Genomic DNA, 19,197 nt, shown 5'->3' on the forward strand with positions numbered 1-19,197 from the left:
TATTGAAAATTCAAGTGGCCAGTTGATTTTATTCAAAAGAATAATGTCTAAGGAGTATGTGTGCCAACTTTGGTGCTTATTTCCATTAATGAATTGTTACAGGTATCTGCTCCACTACAGGGCGAACCCTGCCTCTAGTCATAGGACTGCTGGGATAGGCTCCAGCTGTGCCCCCCCCCCCCCCCCCCCCACACACACCACACACAACACGATGTATGCACACACAACACACACCACGTCACACACACACACACACACCACACACACACCACACACACACACACACACGACCCTTAACTGGAGTAAAAGGGTATAGAAAATGGATGAATGGATGAACTGATGTTTTTTAATTGGAATTTACTGAATGTGTCTTATATAATATAGGTTTTGAGGCTCCATGTTGTTATCAAAAAAGTTCACATGCTTAGTGCATGCTTCCCTGAGGCATTACCTATAAATACAAAATACTGCACAAAATTTGCGATATTAATGTTATTTTACATCTTTGGTGACAAAAAAAGTATTTTTTTTTAGGTGTATTATGGTCTATAAATTTGCAATGATTGAATTATTTTACTTAATTTATCTATTCAGTCGAATTAAGCAGGTTTTCTTTTTTTTTTTTTTTTTTTTAGCCCCGTAAATGATGTCACATTCATTGCTGCCCCTGCTGGTGTGTTTGAGTACCACAGTCCTGCTCCTGGCTGTTTTGGTCACTCAAGAAAGCTGCAAGGAATACGGATATGATCACCAACAAGGCTATGAGGTGCACCCTGGCAAACCGTTCTGCTCCTGGAAATGTCTTGTGTTCACCTTGCAGTGGCCTGGGGGTTTCTGTCTGGTGAGCTTCATTATCATCTTCACCACAATAAATAATAATAATAATAATAAATAAAACATCAACAATAAATACAAAGAAACAAACCAAACTTGTTGAAATGTAACCTAGATTACATCAGAGCCCAGCACTTTAAATGGGAAAAAATATATATATCATTTGTTCATATAAATGAATTTTTGGGCTTGGTATGAACACTATTTGAGCCAGACATTTCATCTGCACAAATGACATGCCATCTTAAAGTGGTCTTTTTGTGCAAAATTTGTTGTACAAAATTGTATATACAAGGTCTGTGAGAAAAGTATCAGACCTTTTTATTTTTTTCAAAAACTATATGGATTTGAATCACGTGTGATTACATCAGACAACCTTGAACCCTCGTGGGCATGCGAGAGTTTTTTCACGCCTGTCGGTTATGTAATTCGCCTGTGGGCAGGCTTTGAGTGAGGAGTGGTCCAGCCCTCTCGTCGGAATTCCTTTGTCTAACAACTTGCTGAGAGACTGGCGCTTTGCTTTATCAAAATTTTTTCAGAACCTGTGAGGCAGATCGAAGTGGACACCATTCGAGAAATTCAGATGTTTTTCGGTGAAAATTTTAACGGCTGATGAGAGATTATGGGGTGTTACTGTCACTTTAAGGACTTCCCGCGGAGCGGGACGTCGCGCAGCACTCCGAGGCGCCGTCGTCAGCCTATTTCGAGCTGAAAACCTCCAAATTTAAGCCTCTGTTGACCCAGGATGTCGTGAGAAAACAGAGAAGTTTCAGAAGAGCTCGGGATCAGCAGTTTATCCGGACATTCCACTGTTTAAAGGAGATTTTGTAATGAAAGACATGTGGACGGATTGGCGCGTCGGCAGGCAGGCAGCCGGCGCGGCGCGCCGCCACAGGAAGAACACCTCCGTTGGAAGCCTTAAGGACAAGTTGGAACATGTCCAGCTGTTAAACAATTTCTCAGATACTCACTCTACTGAAAGCCATCAAAAGCTGCCTGGTTTTAGAAATGGTTATCAACACGGAGGTGCTTTTCCTGTGGCGGAGCGCCGCGCCGGCCAATCCGTCCGCATGTCTTTCATTACAAAAGAATTGGACAGGAAACAGAGTTCAAAGTTTAGATGTTGTACTGTAAAGAGTCGTTACGCTGATACAGAGTTATCTCAGCGCTGGGATCTTGACCAGGTCATATGCAAACACCGGAACAAAGAACCCAGATTTCCTCTCTACAGTACCTTTTGTTCCTTCAGCCTAAGCCATGCCCATATCCAGGTCCTTAACCTTAACCTATAGCAGGCATCTGTCTGTGTTGCATTCATGGTTATGTAAAAATCTTATCATGTGTGTTTATGTCTGTAGTGTCACGCAATAAAAACAGAGTGTTGCTGATTGGTTTTATCATTTAAACATCTATAAAAAGACCAGATGGTTTTATCAATTAGATAGTTGTAAAAAGATCAGATAGTTTTACCAAATACAAGGACATTTTGTGCGTCAGCCATTTTGAAAAGCAATTAGGTTAAGATCAGATAGTTACAAGGACATTTTGGATGTGCGTCAGCCATTTTGTGTTATGCATCATGTAACACTGTTACAATTTTCTTTAAGACAAACTGCTGTTATTCAAACATATTGTGCTGATGTCATAATGCATGACCCAAGCCTGGTAACATCCTGAAAACATTCATCCGCGTGCTCTTCTGTTAATAATTCAGGCCTGTGAGGAGACCTCTGCTCTGGCAGTGTATTAAAATCCTAAAATGTGTGCAAAATGTTTTGGAACTGTAATACTTCACTGCTGTTTGCTTTTGTTTGTGTCTGCTTCAGTCTCTGCACAACTGGACTGAATGCGTGATTCCTCAGAATTATCACAACTGGACGATCCATGGCCTGTGGTAAATACATACAAATTCATCATCATGACGCCTCATACTACTGTGTCAAGAGGATGTAGGAACCTGTGTATGAATATGGGGAAGACACTGAGGGAAGGACGAGTGCAGCAGATAACTGAAGCAATCCTGCAAATGATGACACAAGCACAAAATTCAGCACAAATACTCCTTGGATGAGACTAAATACTGTTTGTCTGCCGAATAAATGAATCACAGCTGGGAGCCAAAATGAAGGAATGTGATGATTAGGGATGGGTATCGAGAACGGTTCCTTTCGGGTATCGTTAAGAAATGATTTGATCCACCGACATATCGGTCCTTCAAAGTGGCCGTTGTTTTGGGGGTGTTTGTCAGGAAAACGATAATTTCTCTACATTGATTACAGACCCTGCAGCGGGTCTGTAATCAACTTTTCTGCAGCGCAGCTTTGCTTTGAACCTTGAGCCAGTCGAAGCAGTGGTTCGCAGATTGAAGCAATGCTTCGATCTATTGCTTCGTTTATTCTTTCTTTCGCTTAATTTTGCCCCGCTAAAACCCTAAGGAGGATACGTCTGTGAGTATTATTTACCTTTTCTATGTTAAACCGACCTGTTATGGTCTTCTGAAGCAGCTGATAGATGTATTTTATAACTTAAAAACGGGAGCGATGCTAACGCGTTAGCATGTCTATGGCATTTTCAATGTTAAAAGTTAGTATTAAGCAGTTGCAGCCGTCATCACGTTCGGGTGCATTTGTTTTCAAATTGTAACGTTTCTTAAATTTATTTTTGTTTATATATTAATAATCTAATGATTATTATATACAATATATACTTATTATATACAATTTTAGAGAAAGAGACAAAAATAACCTGAATAGAAACACAACAGAAATATAAAAGCAACTAACAATGAACATACATAAATAAATAAATACATAGAGGGTTTTCATGTGACGTATCGGTCACGTCGTTTTGTGTCCCGTGGCCATTCTGGATTATGACGCGGTGGCCGCTGTCACAAATGTTACGCTACGTGCATTTGGCGAACAATTGCAGAAGTTTCAACGTTGGTGTGAAGAAGCCTCACGGCACCGTGGCACTATCTTGTACAAGATACGGATCCACTGAACCAACTGCTACACATCTATCTCGATAAATGGCTTTATCTTGAGGATTTAAAGCATCGTAATAACCGTGCAATCTCTCCATTTTTCTATCACGCACCAGCCTCCTTGTAATCCAGAATGGAGACGACACCTGTCCTACAGCAAATCGGTCACGTGATTGAAAACCCTTATACAGAAATAAATGTTTCCTGTGAACACCTAGTGACTCTTACACCTCCATTTCATCCCTGTTTTATTTAAGTTTTGTCAGAGTTGAAATCTGTAAAAAGCAACTCGGTTAACTAAACACAAAGAATGATCACGACAGAGACTGAATTTCATTTCCTGATCAGGGAGAGCCAGCGTGACCCCTCGTCACTGTCCGTCAGTCAGCTCTGAAGGGCCCGCCCACTTCTGAATTTATTAACACACACATATTACAGAACAATATACAAGGCACAGCTGTGTTTCTTCAGTCAATTCATTTTGTATCACTTCGCACCTGGAAGGCGCCCTGCAGTCTTACTCAGACAGATAGTAATTGAAACATTACAGCGCCAGCCTCGAACTAGTGTATAGGCTGTGTTATTCTCTGCTCAAGGCCGAAATATTAATCTGTGCTCGACAAAAACATAGCTTTAGCAAAACAATCTGCGTATTCATTAAGCAAAAGAACAAATGTTACTTCAACAGTTCAGTTTGTATTACTGTTTTAACAATGAGTGATTATTTAGAAGAATAATGGTGCATGAACTCTTACACATGCATATATGTATATGGAAAACAGAACAGAATCAAAACAAGAAAAGGCAGTTCATCAAAGTAAAGGCATCAAAGTAAAGACAAAGACATTAATATTTGATAATAATATTGACAATATATAGAAAACTCTATCAATTTTAATGACAGTTTGTTTTGGTCAAACCATATTTTCAATGTGTTAATTTCTTCAGTGATTTCCTCCAGAACTATCTGCCAAGCTAGAAAACTGCTGCATCCTGGTAAGGCCAGAATACTACTGGAATGAATTTGAATAAGGAAAGTTTTTTTTTTTTTTCTCACCAAAATGGATGGTGCACTCACTCCAGTTTATCGTCTCGAATAGTCCCAGATTGCATTTCAGAGCTTCTAGAATTCAAACATTTTCATGCACGTGGTGTTGGGGGGTAATTTTGGGTTTCAGCTTTTTTTGTTTTTTACCACTTTCATCCCTGAATATGTCAATCTTGAGTCACTTTTGTGCGGATTAAAGTTACTAACTGGGACTCCTGTCTTGTTGCGAGAAAGAAACGAGAATTGTCCTCCGTTCTGTTCACACAGCTCCAAACGTTGCGCAGTTCTCTGCCGAGTCAAGTTAGAATGATAGAATCCAGTCTGAATTAATAACTTCAAAGTGAAACACCGTTTTGTTTATTTTTATTTATGTCCAGAGATCAAGGATACAGTGACCAATTTCATATTTATTTACTTTAAGACTCAATGAAATACATAGAAAATCTGTAAAGCCTACTTTTAAAACAAAATTCACGAGGTATCGATAAGGAATCGGATCGATAAGCAGAATCGTTAATGGCATCAATATCGATAAAATCTTATCAATACCCATCCCTAGTGATGATTAAATTAAGACACCAGGGGCAGCAGAGAAACAGAACATACATGAATATGACATGGAGGGCAGACACAAGGGTTAGGGTTAGGGTTAGTGACACAACAGTGACACAAGACAGACACTATTGAGACTTAAGACAATATAGGAATAAAACCCAGAAGCAAACATCAGAGGAGAGACAAGACTGGAGGGTAAGTGAAAGGCAGATGAGACTAGAGGGTGAGTGAAAAATGCAAGACCAGGAACTACAACATAAACTAAGGTTGAGGCCTAACCACGACAAAATGACAGCAATGCAGAACTAAAGGACAGGAGACAAGACAGGAAGGACAGGTGAACAGATCTAAAAGACATAGGAATACCTAACAGGAGTCCCCCAAAAACCACTTAACTGGACCAGAACCCTAACGACGACCATCATCAGCACCAGATTTAAAATCGGGATGCAGTTTGTCAAATGTTCAAAAATTGGATCTGGATTCTCAAAATCATTGAAAATACATGGTAACTTTTGGGTATTCATAGTCTTAATTGCTTCCATCATGTTTAAACTTTTTTTAAACGTGGTATTCAAAGAAAGCTCAATCATGTCTGGCTGAAGGCACAGCTCCTAGCCTCTCTAGCGGTGCAGACGCCTTGTTACCTTTACCGACCCTGAGTGGATTTCCAGGTCTGCACTTTATCAGCCAGCTTGTTGCCTCATAGTTCAGCAGATATGCCTCTGACCCTGGGCAGGTTGCCAGGTCTGCACTTTATAAGCCAACTGGTCTAGAAGCAAGCCTACAGCCATTTCATCCAGTTTATTGGCACTTTTTTGGATGGTGGGCGATCCCAGTAGAAAAGCGCTCCGTGGATTAGCCCTGTACGTTTGCACAGCACACCATATTCTGTTACAAGTTTGTGATTTTAGTGCCAAGCAGAAAAAAGGAGGAACTGGCACCACATATTCTGAAATTTGTCTTCTGCATATAACCCACCCGAATTACAGTGAAACACAATCAAAATATGTTTTAAGACAGAACATGATGTGCCTACGGGCTGATCATAACACAAGCACAGGAGACTCTAGGGAATTAAAAACTGTGCAGTAGGATCCTCTGACTTTACAGTGTTTGTGTCTGCAGGCCTCTGAATGTGATGAAGTGTTGCAACTGCTGGCCCATGTTTCAGTCTGACGTCCAGGTGAATCACAGTCAAGATTACAGGAGAGAGGATTCACTATGGGACAGACAAATTTAAACACACACACGCACACGTGCTGGCACTGAACCAGGATGATGTTACTATTTTTCAGGAGATTGAGGAAGAGCTAAATGAGCAGTGGCCATCATTTCTGAAGAGCAGTTCCAGCTTCCATTTCTGGTATGAAATACGTACTCAAAATGTGTGTGTGTGTGTGTGTGTGTGTGTGTGTGTGTGTGGAGAGAGACAAAAATTTAATAATTAAATTAAATAAAATTTAAATTTAATAAGAAATAATGCAAGAAGATGTACTATTCCAAGTTACACAAATTACTTTGACTAGCAGCCTTTGCAACATATTTAATTATCACAAAAAGTGTATTTGGCTTCTTTGACCACAGCAGAATCACTTTAAATCCACATTTTTTTAGCATGTACAAGATAAATTATTTATTTTTCTTGAGCTTAGTAAACACATTCAAAGTAACAACCAAGCAAATCATATTAATGTTGCTGAAGAAAGAAAAAAAAATTTTTTTGCAAAGAGTAGTTGCAAATTTAAATTAATTTGACATAGATCAGTTGTAAATATTCTGAATTTATCTAAATTGTCAACCATGTCAAAAAAAATCTCCATTTGAAGAACAAGAATGTAAGCTTGATTTACGAAGGAAAAAAAAACATCAGTGTTGACCTTTTATGGATTTTGAATTTACTGCCCTCCTGCAGCTCTGCCACAGGTGAACGTTGAGGTAAGCAGCTGCCTTTCTGATGAGTGATTTTAAAGCTTTTCTTTACATTTCCTGAGGTAAATATGCACACGACAGTTGTCACTCAAAGAAGAGACGGTGGGAGGCCACGTATGCGCGTCAATTTAAATGCACCTAATAAAGCATTGTTGCAGATTGCCACCCATTACTGCACATGGATGAACTGTTTTCAAACCTGCGACCCTTTCGGCCGCACAAAACTGGAAATTACCTCCAAGTTTTGTTTTTCTTTAATAACAGATTTCTTTTTTGTTGTTAAGTATGTGTGCATGTGCACGCTAAATAAAATTCATTCATTCATTCATTCACATTAGAGGCATCTAGCACTTTTTACCGGCCTCTGGCAATCTCATAACCTCCTGCACCACTCCTGTGCCTTTCAGTCTGGCCAGAATAACAGCTGATCGAAGTGCTGCACGTGCAAGTGGCTGGTTCATCCACACTGACTGAACCACTGTGTGTGAGTGACAGTGGCGCCCCCATGTGGTGGCTGGGGGTGGGTACAGCCACCACCAGATTACTCTGAGCCACCCCTCAGCCACCACGAGGGCGCATTGGATTTGTGTGGATTTAGGGAATATATTTTAAATCACAACAGTTAATAATGTGAAAACGGTGTTAAAACAAGAGCAACATCATCATCAACAACAACAATAATAATAATATAATAAGAATAAGAAACAGAGCACAATGGGGTCCTCCGCACCTTCGGTGCTCGGGCCCTAAAAGTAGACATAGCCGCATCGCTAGTAGTTGGTCGGGTATGCCACCCTAAGATTTTGCCTAGCCCCCACTAGCCACCCTTAGAATTTTTTTTTTTTTTTGCTGGTGCCACTGGTGAGTGAGGCTGGAATGCATGTGCACTCAGCTGTGTGTGTGTGTGTGTGTGCTCATAAACAGCTGGTCATTTTCCTGCATGTGCACCCACGCCAAACAGCTGATTCTCTAGTGGGAGAGGGAGAGTGAGGGTGTCCGCATTGGACCTGCACTCTGAGTAGTTGACCTGTGCACGAACCATTTGAGGTGGCTTCGACACACATTCTGGGTATTCGTACACCATGCGTACATGGGTGTGCAAATATTTGTCCCATGTGCAGCTTAAATTCTGGCTGTTTTCCCCATTCTGGCTGATTCGGCCTCATTTGTGCTCATTCATGCTAAGTATGATGGGGCCCTTAGAAAGACTCAGCAGCGTCCCACATGTAGCAGCTTAGCATGGCGCAATGCAGTGGTGCAATCCACAAATACAGCCAGTTCCACGCTTTTGGGAGAGGAAACACGCTTTCACAATTTTGTACTGGCCACACGAAGGGAAATAATAAAATCCATGTTTTAAAGACCATTCTCACGCCGTGCTGGACTTCACTTCTGCTGTTTGTCCGAGATATACTATAAAAAACTCGGACTTTCCTCTTCAAATTATTAGTTTGGAAAATCTGTCCACCTAATAAGCAATACTAATCATTTTAGTGCATCCTTGTAAAACACACATTTTAAAAATTTTGATGTATTCACTGTCAAAGTACACAAAAAACACTGATTTCACACTGTAAAAAATGTGTTTTCCCCATTTATTTCAATAGTGTCTCTAGAGGCGTGGCCTGACATGATGTCATCAAAGCCCACATTCCTCACAGTTTGAGGTTTCTTTGTGTGCATCGGCATCAGGGGAAATCAGGCTTCTTTGTTTATGACTTCTTTGGGCATATTGCACCAAAAATAAAATGAAATACATCAATATTTTCACAGCAGGGTGTGGTGGCCAAGTGATTAGCGCACTTGGTTTCAGTGCAGAAGGTTCCTGAGTTCAAACCCCACCCCTGCCACATTTCTTCATGGAATGTCGCGTTGCGTCAGGAAGAGCTTTGGGTGTAAAACTTGTGCCAAACCGACCCTGACAGAAAGTGTGATCACTCATGGAGTATCAAGACAGGTATCATAAAGTTCAGATTCAAAAAGAAAGTCCATTGGTTTCTTGAGGTATGGATGGATCTGACCGCGCTTGAACAGAATTTTGATGTTCTCCAGGTCTGGGTAAGCTGGCACGATCGCTGGCTCATCCTGCAGGATCTGGTCTAATAAAAAAAATCTGACGCCTGTCTTGCCAATCTGGACTGTCCAAAAATTAGTCCTGAATCTTAAAAAGTATGGTGGCACTGTACTGTAGATCCGAACCTTCCATATCTGATGAGCCATCATCGTCAAAGTCAACCCATTCTGCCTCATCGTTGAGCAGGTGGCCGGGTGGCAGGTGTGATTCAGACTCTCTCAGCTAGGCCGGGAGGCTCCCTGCCATGAATAAGTCATCCAGATCCTCTAGCTCAGGGAAGAATGGGTACAACCAGACATTGGCCTCCACCAAATTCCAGGCTTGATCCAAAAAAATCAAATTTTCCCTTCAGAGTATGGCAGGAGTGAAAGCAGTTGAAGAAAAAAAAATCATTTCTGAAAAAATGTCCTTACCAAGAGCAATGTCCGGATTCATGACTGGGGGTACTGGCTTGCTCGTTCTGTCATGATTCACAGGTAGTCAGGGCACAGCAGGTGGTAAGGAGCAAAATGCAGACACACAGGCAGGTGGTGGAATAAGCACAAAGGCTTTATCGATAATTCAGGCAGGGTCTGGTACACAGAATGGCAGTCAGCATTGCGGAGGTATAGGCAGGTGATACGCAGAGGCGTCGTCAAAGAACAGGCGGGGTTCGATAACACAGCAAAACAACATAACATGGGCAAAGACAAAATCCAGATCCAGAACACAAGCAAGGTTGAGCAAAATGTGGGAGCAAGAAACTGTGACGTGAAGAGCCAGGACAAGATAACATTAACGAGCGCAGAAGAAAAGAAAACTGCAGGGCTTAAAGACACTGTGGCTTAATTAGGATGTGATATGACAGGTGTGGTGAGCAGGCAGGAGGAGGGGTGGACTAACAGAGAGGAGAGGCTATGTGAGAAAAGAGAGTGCTGTGATAGGTGGACAAGGAGGTGACAAACAAAACTGGGTGTGGCCAACAGAGCTGAGAAGGTGATGGGCAAGAGAGTGAAGTGATCTGAGGTGACTGATCCAAATGAAACTTGATGTTAAATGTTGGGGGAAAAAACAAAAATAACCTTTTCTCAAAACACAGATAATCTCAGGTTTCCCCTTTTGAGTCCGTGGGCAGTGCAAATAGAATACACATACAATAATTTGAATTCAAGTTAATCCTACCAGGTTTATTAAAACAACAGAGCAGCTCAGTCATCAAAAATCATTCATCTTTGCACAAAAATGGGTTCAGAATGCATACACGTTTTTAATAACACCACAAAACCGATACCCACAGCAATGTGCAGCAAAAAAAGAACCCGCTTCTTTTCAAAAACAGAGTTTTTTTTTAAGTTTGCAGTCCAGAAATCTGTGCAGGCGGGGCTCCCAGTCCCGCACGTCCTCGGTCTGAGCACAAACATGTAATAATGTAACTCCCTGGTAGAAATGAAGAAATAAAGTTAGTCCATAAAGCAGGCATCGTTGTTAATCCTTAATCGTCCAACGTTGTGATGGGAACTGATCAGTTAATCGCCCTGGGTGCAGAGGTTCGCAAGCACGTACACCCCCACTCTGCCTTCGCGGCAAGTGTATCTAATATTTGTAGAATAGTGTTAAAGAATCACTGTTTTCAGCTCCGTATGAGAACAGGTCCACAAGTTCAGTTCAGTGGCGTCATTGTGTTTTTCAGACACTCTCAAGGTTGGCTTTTAGATAAGAAATAACCCAGTCATTGTTTTCCCTCTGGAAGCAAAGTTCTTTCACACAGACAAATTATGAGATCACTCACATTTTACAGAATGCAGAAGCAGCAATTAATTTTGAACAATACAGTCACTCAACTTGTTCATTATTGATCAGCATAATTCAAACATAAATGCACAAACCATTTGATTATAAACAGAGGCAACAACAATATTATTTGCAGTACACATCTTGACCTTTGAACATATGAAACATCATGTCAGGCATTAGTCATGACTTTATTAAAAATGGTCAATGTCTGACATGTTTTAAACCAACATGTTACACCCTACTTAAGCATATGTTATTTATGAAAACCTTAAACCAAAACACTTTACTGATTTGAGAGTCAACAAATCTGGCAGCAGTTCAACATGTTCAATGCAGTTCATCATAAGCACACATTTCAATCATTAATCAAACCGTATAATATTGTCATTTCAAAACCAGAGGGACCTACAGACGAGCACGGGAGGGAGGAGGGGGACCGGAAGGAGGAAAATAATAAATCTGAAAACAGACGGGAACCCCAGGGACCCACCCCAGGTAAAGGGACTACCAGGGGAGTGGCCAAAAGGCCACCCAGGGACAGAAAGTCCAGCAGGACGACAACAGAACCTCATGCAGAGGACAAAGGGAACACCAAGAAGGCCAGCCAAAACAGAGTCTGGGCAGCAACCACGAGGGCGATCGTGAGACTGACCCAAGCCGATCGGAAGGATGGGCGGGACATGGGGTGCTGGACAAGACCCACAGCAGAATCCGGAGGACGACCACGGGGACCATCACCGAATCCTTGTAAAACACACATTTTAAAAATTTTGATGTATTCACTGTCAAAGTACACAAAAAACACTGATTTCACACTGTAAAAAATGTGTTTTCCCCATTTATTCAATAGTGTCTCTAGAGGCGCGGCCTGACATGATGTCATCAAAGCCCACATTCCTCACAGTTTGAGGTTTCTTTGTGTGCATCGCCATCACCGAACCTGGAAGAGCTAGGGGGTTGGCCAGGAGGACGATTCATGTCTAAAGGCAGGCCTGGAGAATGGCCATGAGACCGGCCAGACAAAGTAGCCGAGACAAAGGGAGGACACGGGTTAGAAAATTGACGCAAAGTTTTGGAATACTTAAACCTAGGGGACAGATTGCTCATGACAGGTGTGAAAGAAGGAAGAAAGTAACGTAACCAATGAACCAGATGAGACCTGAACCATTTTATGGAAGTGACCACTGGTGCGGGGAAACGAGCAATAAATCAACAAAATCCCCCAAAAAACAAAAAAGCAACAGAGAGAGGTGAACAGATGCCAGAATCTAAACCGTGGGGGAACCAAAAACATAACCTGTCCAGGAGGTAACAGAGACCTACAAACCCTGACGCACCAAGAGAAAAACATGGGGGAAAAATAAAAGGAGCTACCCTGCTGAAAGGAGGGATATACTGACTTGACAAACCAACTTAGCGAAACCTTATCAGAGCCCTGGAACATTAATGACCTAGCAAGGGAACGACATGATGAAGAGAACAGTTTACTCAAAAAATGTAGAAGGCGTGAACGCTGACCAACCAAATTTAGAGGACCAACTGGGAAATTCAATATAGAGCTGCATGAGGTGTTAACAGAACAAAGAAGTCGTTTAGTCGAGAAATGTGATACAAAGCGAAACCAACGAAACGAGATGCAGAACCCAGAAAAACCAACAGAAGAACTCCATGAAACAGAAAACTGTTTAAACCAAAAATATACAAAATCAAGGACCCAACCAAGCACATGCATGGGCTTATCAAAAGCAGAAGACTCAGAGGAGAAACGAGAAGGAACATTAACCACACCGCTGCGAAGGTGTTTGATCTGTTTCATATTTAAACATAAACCAAGAGGTGATCCAAAACATAAAATAGACCAAAAATGTAGTATACCAGTAATTACTGAAAAAGGTGTGGTGCACACCTTAAAAATGAACCTGTTCACATATTGAAATGTGCTGCTGACAACCGCATGCATTGAGCGATCACACCAACAAAACCTACTTAGGGGTTGACAAAACCGAGAAAGCTCAAATGCAAATCTGGGGAATAAATCCTCCCACCCACACATGATACAGGCAGATAAAACAAAATAGGGAAGCATTATTACATACTGTAAAGCGGAATGTGTTGATAAACACAGCAGGTGGTAAACTGACAAAAGAAAAAGCTGCCCCAAAAAATAAGGAAACGAATGACTCACTGTCCGGCTGATCATAGATATTTGAGTTCCTGGTGCGGATTGTTCAGATGACTGGGTGAGGTGAGGAGGTTCACCAGGTGAATCCTGGGGAGAGGATGCTGTGGGTGAATCAGCAGACTCCACCCGTGACTGTGGTAAGGCGCACATTATGGCTGATTCAGCAGGCTCCGTCATTGACTGTGAGGAAGCGCGTGTCGTGGCAGATTCAACAGGCTCCGTCATTGATGGTGGGGAGGCGCGCATCATGGCTGATTCAGCAGGCTCCATCATTGACTGAGAAAGCACGCGTCGTGGTGGATTCAGCAGGTGCCGTCAGTGACTGTGGGGAGGTGCGTGTCGTGACGAATTCAGCAAGCGCCGTCGGTGAGGCGTGCGTCGGAACAGTGTTCTCTGATGACATCGAGCACTGTAGAGTGTGGAGAGCTGGGGAATCCTGACATGTGCACGCTGTGGGGAGGCCCTGTGGTACATATATGGCATAATGCTGTAATGCTGTGTGGGCGTGACTTTTCCTGAAGGTTCTGCTTGTTCCGGAGGCGTCACGGCAGGTGCCGCTGTGTGCAATGGAAACATAGATCTTCCTGATGGCTCAGCGGATGATCCGTAAGGTAAAATCTCAGCTGAGGGGTCAGACAACAACAAGGCTTCTCTTTCAGATGAGGAAGCGACAGATGATGTCGCACGAAGCTTACGTGGTGCTGGTATTAGGGGTAGCCAGCGTGGGTGTGGCATACGACCGTCGAGCTGGTTCTCCTGGTTGGCACTGCACAGCCGGCTTCCGGGTAACTGAGCGTCGTGGTGCTGGTGTCGGTGGCAGACAGAGCATGCTCGGTGTGTCCAGTTGAGGTGGCGAAACTGCTGCAGCAGACAGGGTGATGAACTGTGGCACATCTGAGCAGGCCTCATAAATGTCACATTCAATCAGAAAGTCCATGGGATCTTCAACACATGGAGGCATTTGACCTTGCCTAAAAAAGTTCTTGATATTACCTAGATCAGGAAAAGTTGATACGACCTCAGGCTCGGTCTGCAGGATCTGGTCTAATGCTGCTAGGATTCGCTTTCTGTCCAGCCGATCAGTACTGTCACAGTATTCATAAAATAAGTCTTGAATCTTGAACAGAAACATAGCTGTGTCCTGCAGTGTCTGCCCTTCCGTATCAGATGACGTGTCATCCTCAATGTCTTCCCAATCTGATTCACAGTCTGCGAGTGGGAGGCTGGATGACAGGTGTAATTCAGGCTGACTCACCCAGGCTGGGAGACGCCCCGCAGCAAACAAGCTGTCCAGGTCTTCTAGGTCAAGAAAAAAATTCAAAAAGCCAGGAACTGGCTTCCACCAGATTCCAAGCTTTGTCCAAAAAAAATCAAACTTCTTCTTTGGGGTGTAGCAGGAATGAAAACAGTTGAAGAAAAAGTTGATCTGAGAAAAAATGTCCTTAATGGTGGCCAGGTCTGGGATCATGATGGTTGGGTATGAGATTGCTGTGTCCATTTCTGGCCAGTTTGTTCTGTCAGGCAAGGGCTGAGGTGGGGCACAAACAGGGTTGGACACAAATGCAAAACTCATACTGCAGGCTTAGGAGTAAAAAGCCTTTATCACGGAAAACAAGCAAAGGTTTGGTACACTGGTGATCAAACAGCCAAGCAAACAAAGCTGGAAGGAGTAGGCAAGGTCATCGTCAAAAACTAGCAGGTTTCACTAACACGGCAAGGCAGGATGCAGAGGTTGAGACTTGAGCGAGGTCAAAAACAAGGCGAGGTCAATACATGAGTAGACAAAAGAACAAGACACCTGGGAGGCTGGTAAGTGAATGTGGAAATTCAACAAACTGGCAGTGCGGTGGCAAACACAAAGGACTTAAATAGAACCAGTGGTAATTAGGGAACAAGACACAGGTGCTGGAGAACAAGCTGGAAGGGGGGTGTGGCAAACAGAAGGGACAGGACACACCCACACCAAACCCTGAACACCAGATGAGAGAGAGTGCAGTAAGACAACAGAAAAGTGAACTGGGCCCAACTCAAAGGTGAACCTAAAACCAGCGTGATCCAAACAAAAAGTCAAAACCACTAATGAACAAAACCCAAGTACAAATAAAATAAAAACCTAACATTAAAAAACAAAGAATTAACCAGAGAACAAATGCAAATACTGTTGCAAATACAACAGAAATAGAGGCTCAGATAAACTAGATTGGAACTAACACATGGCCTAAGTAAGATAAACAGATAATTCAACATATGATAAAATCAAAACAGGTGATACAACTAATGATTACACAAAGGGAAAAAGCAAAGGCTGGACACAAACTAGAACAGAACTTGACTCATGACTAAAGCATGATGAACAGAAAATACATGATAACTAGAAAACAAAACCAGTGACCTCAATATATCAAACAGAAAATTAAAGACACAGGATCAAAGACTGATACACATATGAGTCCAGATAATAACAAGAGGCCAGAACGGGCTGAATCATGACAAACAGGGTTCATGACTGGGGTAATGAACCCCAGTAAGTAATAATTTACTGGGGTAAAATGGGGCGTTTTTCATAAAGGGGGCATGAATTCATTTAGTGATGGGGCACAAAATGTGGGGTGAAAGGGGGGGAGTCTGGAGAGCGTCATGGTTAACGTTTGGGGAGGGTACACACTTACGCTCTGGTTATGGTTAGAGTTAGGGGAAGGGAAAGATTCTAAAGAGCAAAATAAAAAACGATGTCATGAAAAGCGGACAATTTTCGTGATGGGGCATGGAAAAAAAACATGAGACTGGGATGGCTTTCTCAGGGGGTTGGTAAGGTTCGACCTTACCCTTATGAAGCACCTTGGGTGACCTATGCTATGATTTGGCTGTATATAAATAAATTGAATGTAACTGAAATTTACCCATGAAATAATGCTGTGTATATTCTAAGACCCTAACTCTAACTTGACATATGTAAAAGGGGAAGCAAAGCTATCATTTCTGTTTTTCACACAAAGGAGACTGCCAGATGTGTTGTCACTAGTTTCAGTTCTTTATTGTGAAGTAAAAACATAATGTTTTAAATGGTTTCAATTATAAGATGAATGTGGCCCAGGTTTAGGCCTACTACAAATAAAGAGCCAGACAGTTAAAGTTTTTGAATTAACAACAATCTGCGCAATGACCAACAGCTACAGATGAACGTTTTCAAGGATGCTACAGCTGTGGATGCATTTTATATGTGAATATGCATCTACAACATATTCCTACTCAGTTTTCTCTGACTACACATATTCCATCCATCCATTTTCTATACCTGCTTACTCCAATCAAGGTTGACTACGCATATTTGATTTTATCAAACAGCATGTACATTAAGTTATTTATAATGTGGATTTATTTCCATATAAATGTATTTAAAATAGTAACAGTATTAAATAATTTAATATTTTGTTATGCCTGCTTACTCCAATCAAGGGTCACAGTGGGCTGGAGCCTAGCCCAGCATTAAATAATAATAATAGTGTTAAAAGTATTAAAGGGGTGGCATTGCTGAGCAACTGCACAATCTATGAAACAAACAGACTTTACATCAGTGAAGAAATAGGCCAAATTAACATCCAGAAATTAACAATCTTTGGTCTAAATGTCAGGCAGCACCTCACAATCACAACTAAGGGACTAGTTAAGTATTTAGAGGCATCATAGAGAAATGTGACACTAGCCACCTTTAAGAGAGTGATTTAGACATGTTTGAAACCCTCCAATGTGACTTAAGAAATGTGAGCCAAAATTACACCAAAGTGTTTTCTCTGCTATAATTTATCTGAAACATGGGATTGCAGCGGTTCCTGCTAAAAGTGGTACAACCAACTATTAATTCTGACTGGGCAACAACCTTTCCCATGGATTACATTGGAGCTACATATCTGTTACACCTGTATGTCTACAGTGGCTTTCAAAAGTATTCAGCCCCTTGGTATTTCACGCATTTGTTTATGGCATTTCAAATACAAAACGTAAATCAGGCTTCTCAATATAAAAATTTCTAAAATTATCTTCCTTAGACTCAAACTGAAAGTAAATCTCTACAGCTTGATATAAATTAATTAAAAATATAAAAGCCAAGATGATGGGTTGCACAAGTAATCAGCCCCTTTGATATAATACCTGTAAATAATCAGTTTAATTGCCAGTTTTCTTCAGACAAGTCAGGGGATGGATACATGAACATTTCCAAGTCACTGAATATGTCTTGAACTTTATTTACATCAGTTATTAAGAAATACAAACAGTATGGCACTCTATGGTACATCGGTGTGGAGTAGACAGTTCTCAAAAACTAAGTGACTGTGCAAGAAGAGGAAGAGTGAGGAAAGCCACCAAGACACCCAGACAACCCAAAAGAAGTTACAGGCTTCTGTGGCTGTGATTGGAGAAATTGAGCATAGTGTATGTTTCGCATGTTGTATCCTCATTTATACAGCTTCATGATGAAGTGGCACAGAGGAGGATTTTCTTAAAAGAAGACCTGAAAGTTCAGCCAGAATTTGCCAGAAGGTATATGTGAGATGCAAGCCTAGATTTAATGTGAAAGAAAACCCTCCGCTGTGATCTAGTCTAGTCTAGTCATCAACAGAAAATTAACAGGAGTAATTTTTATTTTGGCGTGACATTTCTTGCTTGTGCATGAGATTGATGGTGAAAGCGTGACTGTCACACCAGATGCATGAGAGTTGGCAGCCCTGGCGCTGTGGATGTGGAGGGATGTTTACCTCTTTGACATACATAGGTTGAATATCCAAAAGATTCTTTTTCTTCTGACTAGAAGTTATCAATATCTACAAATAAACATTTTTTTCTGGCTCTGTGGTTGGCATGAAGCTGGACTCTCTGGTGACGGTGGCAAAGAAGAGAACACTGGACAAACTGCTGGACATTATGGATGATGCCAGTCACTCTCTGGACACCATTATCAGCAACCAGAGGAGCCTCTTCAGCCACAGACTGCTCCTTCCCAAGTGCAGGACCAACAGACTGAAAAACTCCTTTGTCCCTCAGACCATCAGACTGTACACCTCCTCACTCAAAGGGAGGAGTAGTAACAGGAAGACAGGGGACGGGAAGGAGAGGAACAGTAGTAGCCAGTAAACTAGTATTGATCAGTATGTCTGGTATTTATATTGTGTATTTATTGCAAACTTTTTTTTTCTTTCATTTTTGATACTCTGTGTGCTTCTTACCCTGTGTGCTGCTATACAATACTGCTGGAACCTCAATTTTCCTGAGTGAGTCTTCCCAAGGGATCAATAAAGTTCTATCTAATCTAATCATACACACACACACACACACACAACACACACACACACACACCACACACACACACACACACACACACACACACACACACACACACACAACATTTGTGACATCCTGCCAAGCTGATGTCTGCAAACCATCTGATAAACACAAGGTTGCTGTATTATTAATGTTGCAAGCTGTTTTAAGTTTTAACTGTTTTAAGATTCTGCAATGTTTTTAAATTTTTGGTGTTGTTGGTGGTATTATTTTGCTATTAACTTAATATCACAAAATGTATTCGTAACCAAGTGGTATCTTTACAGGATCTAAGCACCAGACTCATCGCTCTCTCTACCAGGCCAGCCAAAGGTCAATCTGCACTAGTCAAGCTAGTGGGACCATACGTCATTCTGGATTTCTTCATGCTACTGATGTAAATTAACTAACTCCACTAAGGAGGCATTGTTTACAACTTTGTTTGTTTGACAGGAGAATACCTCAAAAAGACAAATTTCAAGGAAAATTAGTGGAGA

At 41.7% G+C, this 19,197-nt stretch overlaps 1 protein-coding gene across 1 annotated transcript in view; it reads left to right on the forward strand.

The window, feature by feature from the left end:
• rnaset2l (ribonuclease T2, like) overlaps positions 1-19,197 on the forward strand; it is a 79,792-nt gene that overhangs the window by 9,167 nt on the left and 51,428 nt on the right. The window contains exons 2-5 of the mRNA XM_034168228.1: positions 636-841; positions 2,661-2,728; positions 6,552-6,609; positions 6,722-6,789. Of these exons, the coding sequence (XP_034024119.1) occupies positions 644-841; positions 2,661-2,728; positions 6,552-6,609; positions 6,722-6,789 (392 nt within the window). The 5' untranslated portion in view covers positions 636-643. The remainder of the gene's footprint in view (positions 1-635; positions 842-2,660; positions 2,729-6,551; positions 6,610-6,721; positions 6,790-19,197) is intronic.

Source organism: Thalassophryne amazonica, chromosome 4, assembly GCF_902500255.1.
Source record: "Thalassophryne amazonica chromosome 4, fThaAma1.1, whole genome shotgun sequence".
NCBI classification, from domain to species: Eukaryota; Metazoa; Chordata; class Actinopteri; order Batrachoidiformes; family Batrachoididae; genus Thalassophryne; species Thalassophryne amazonica.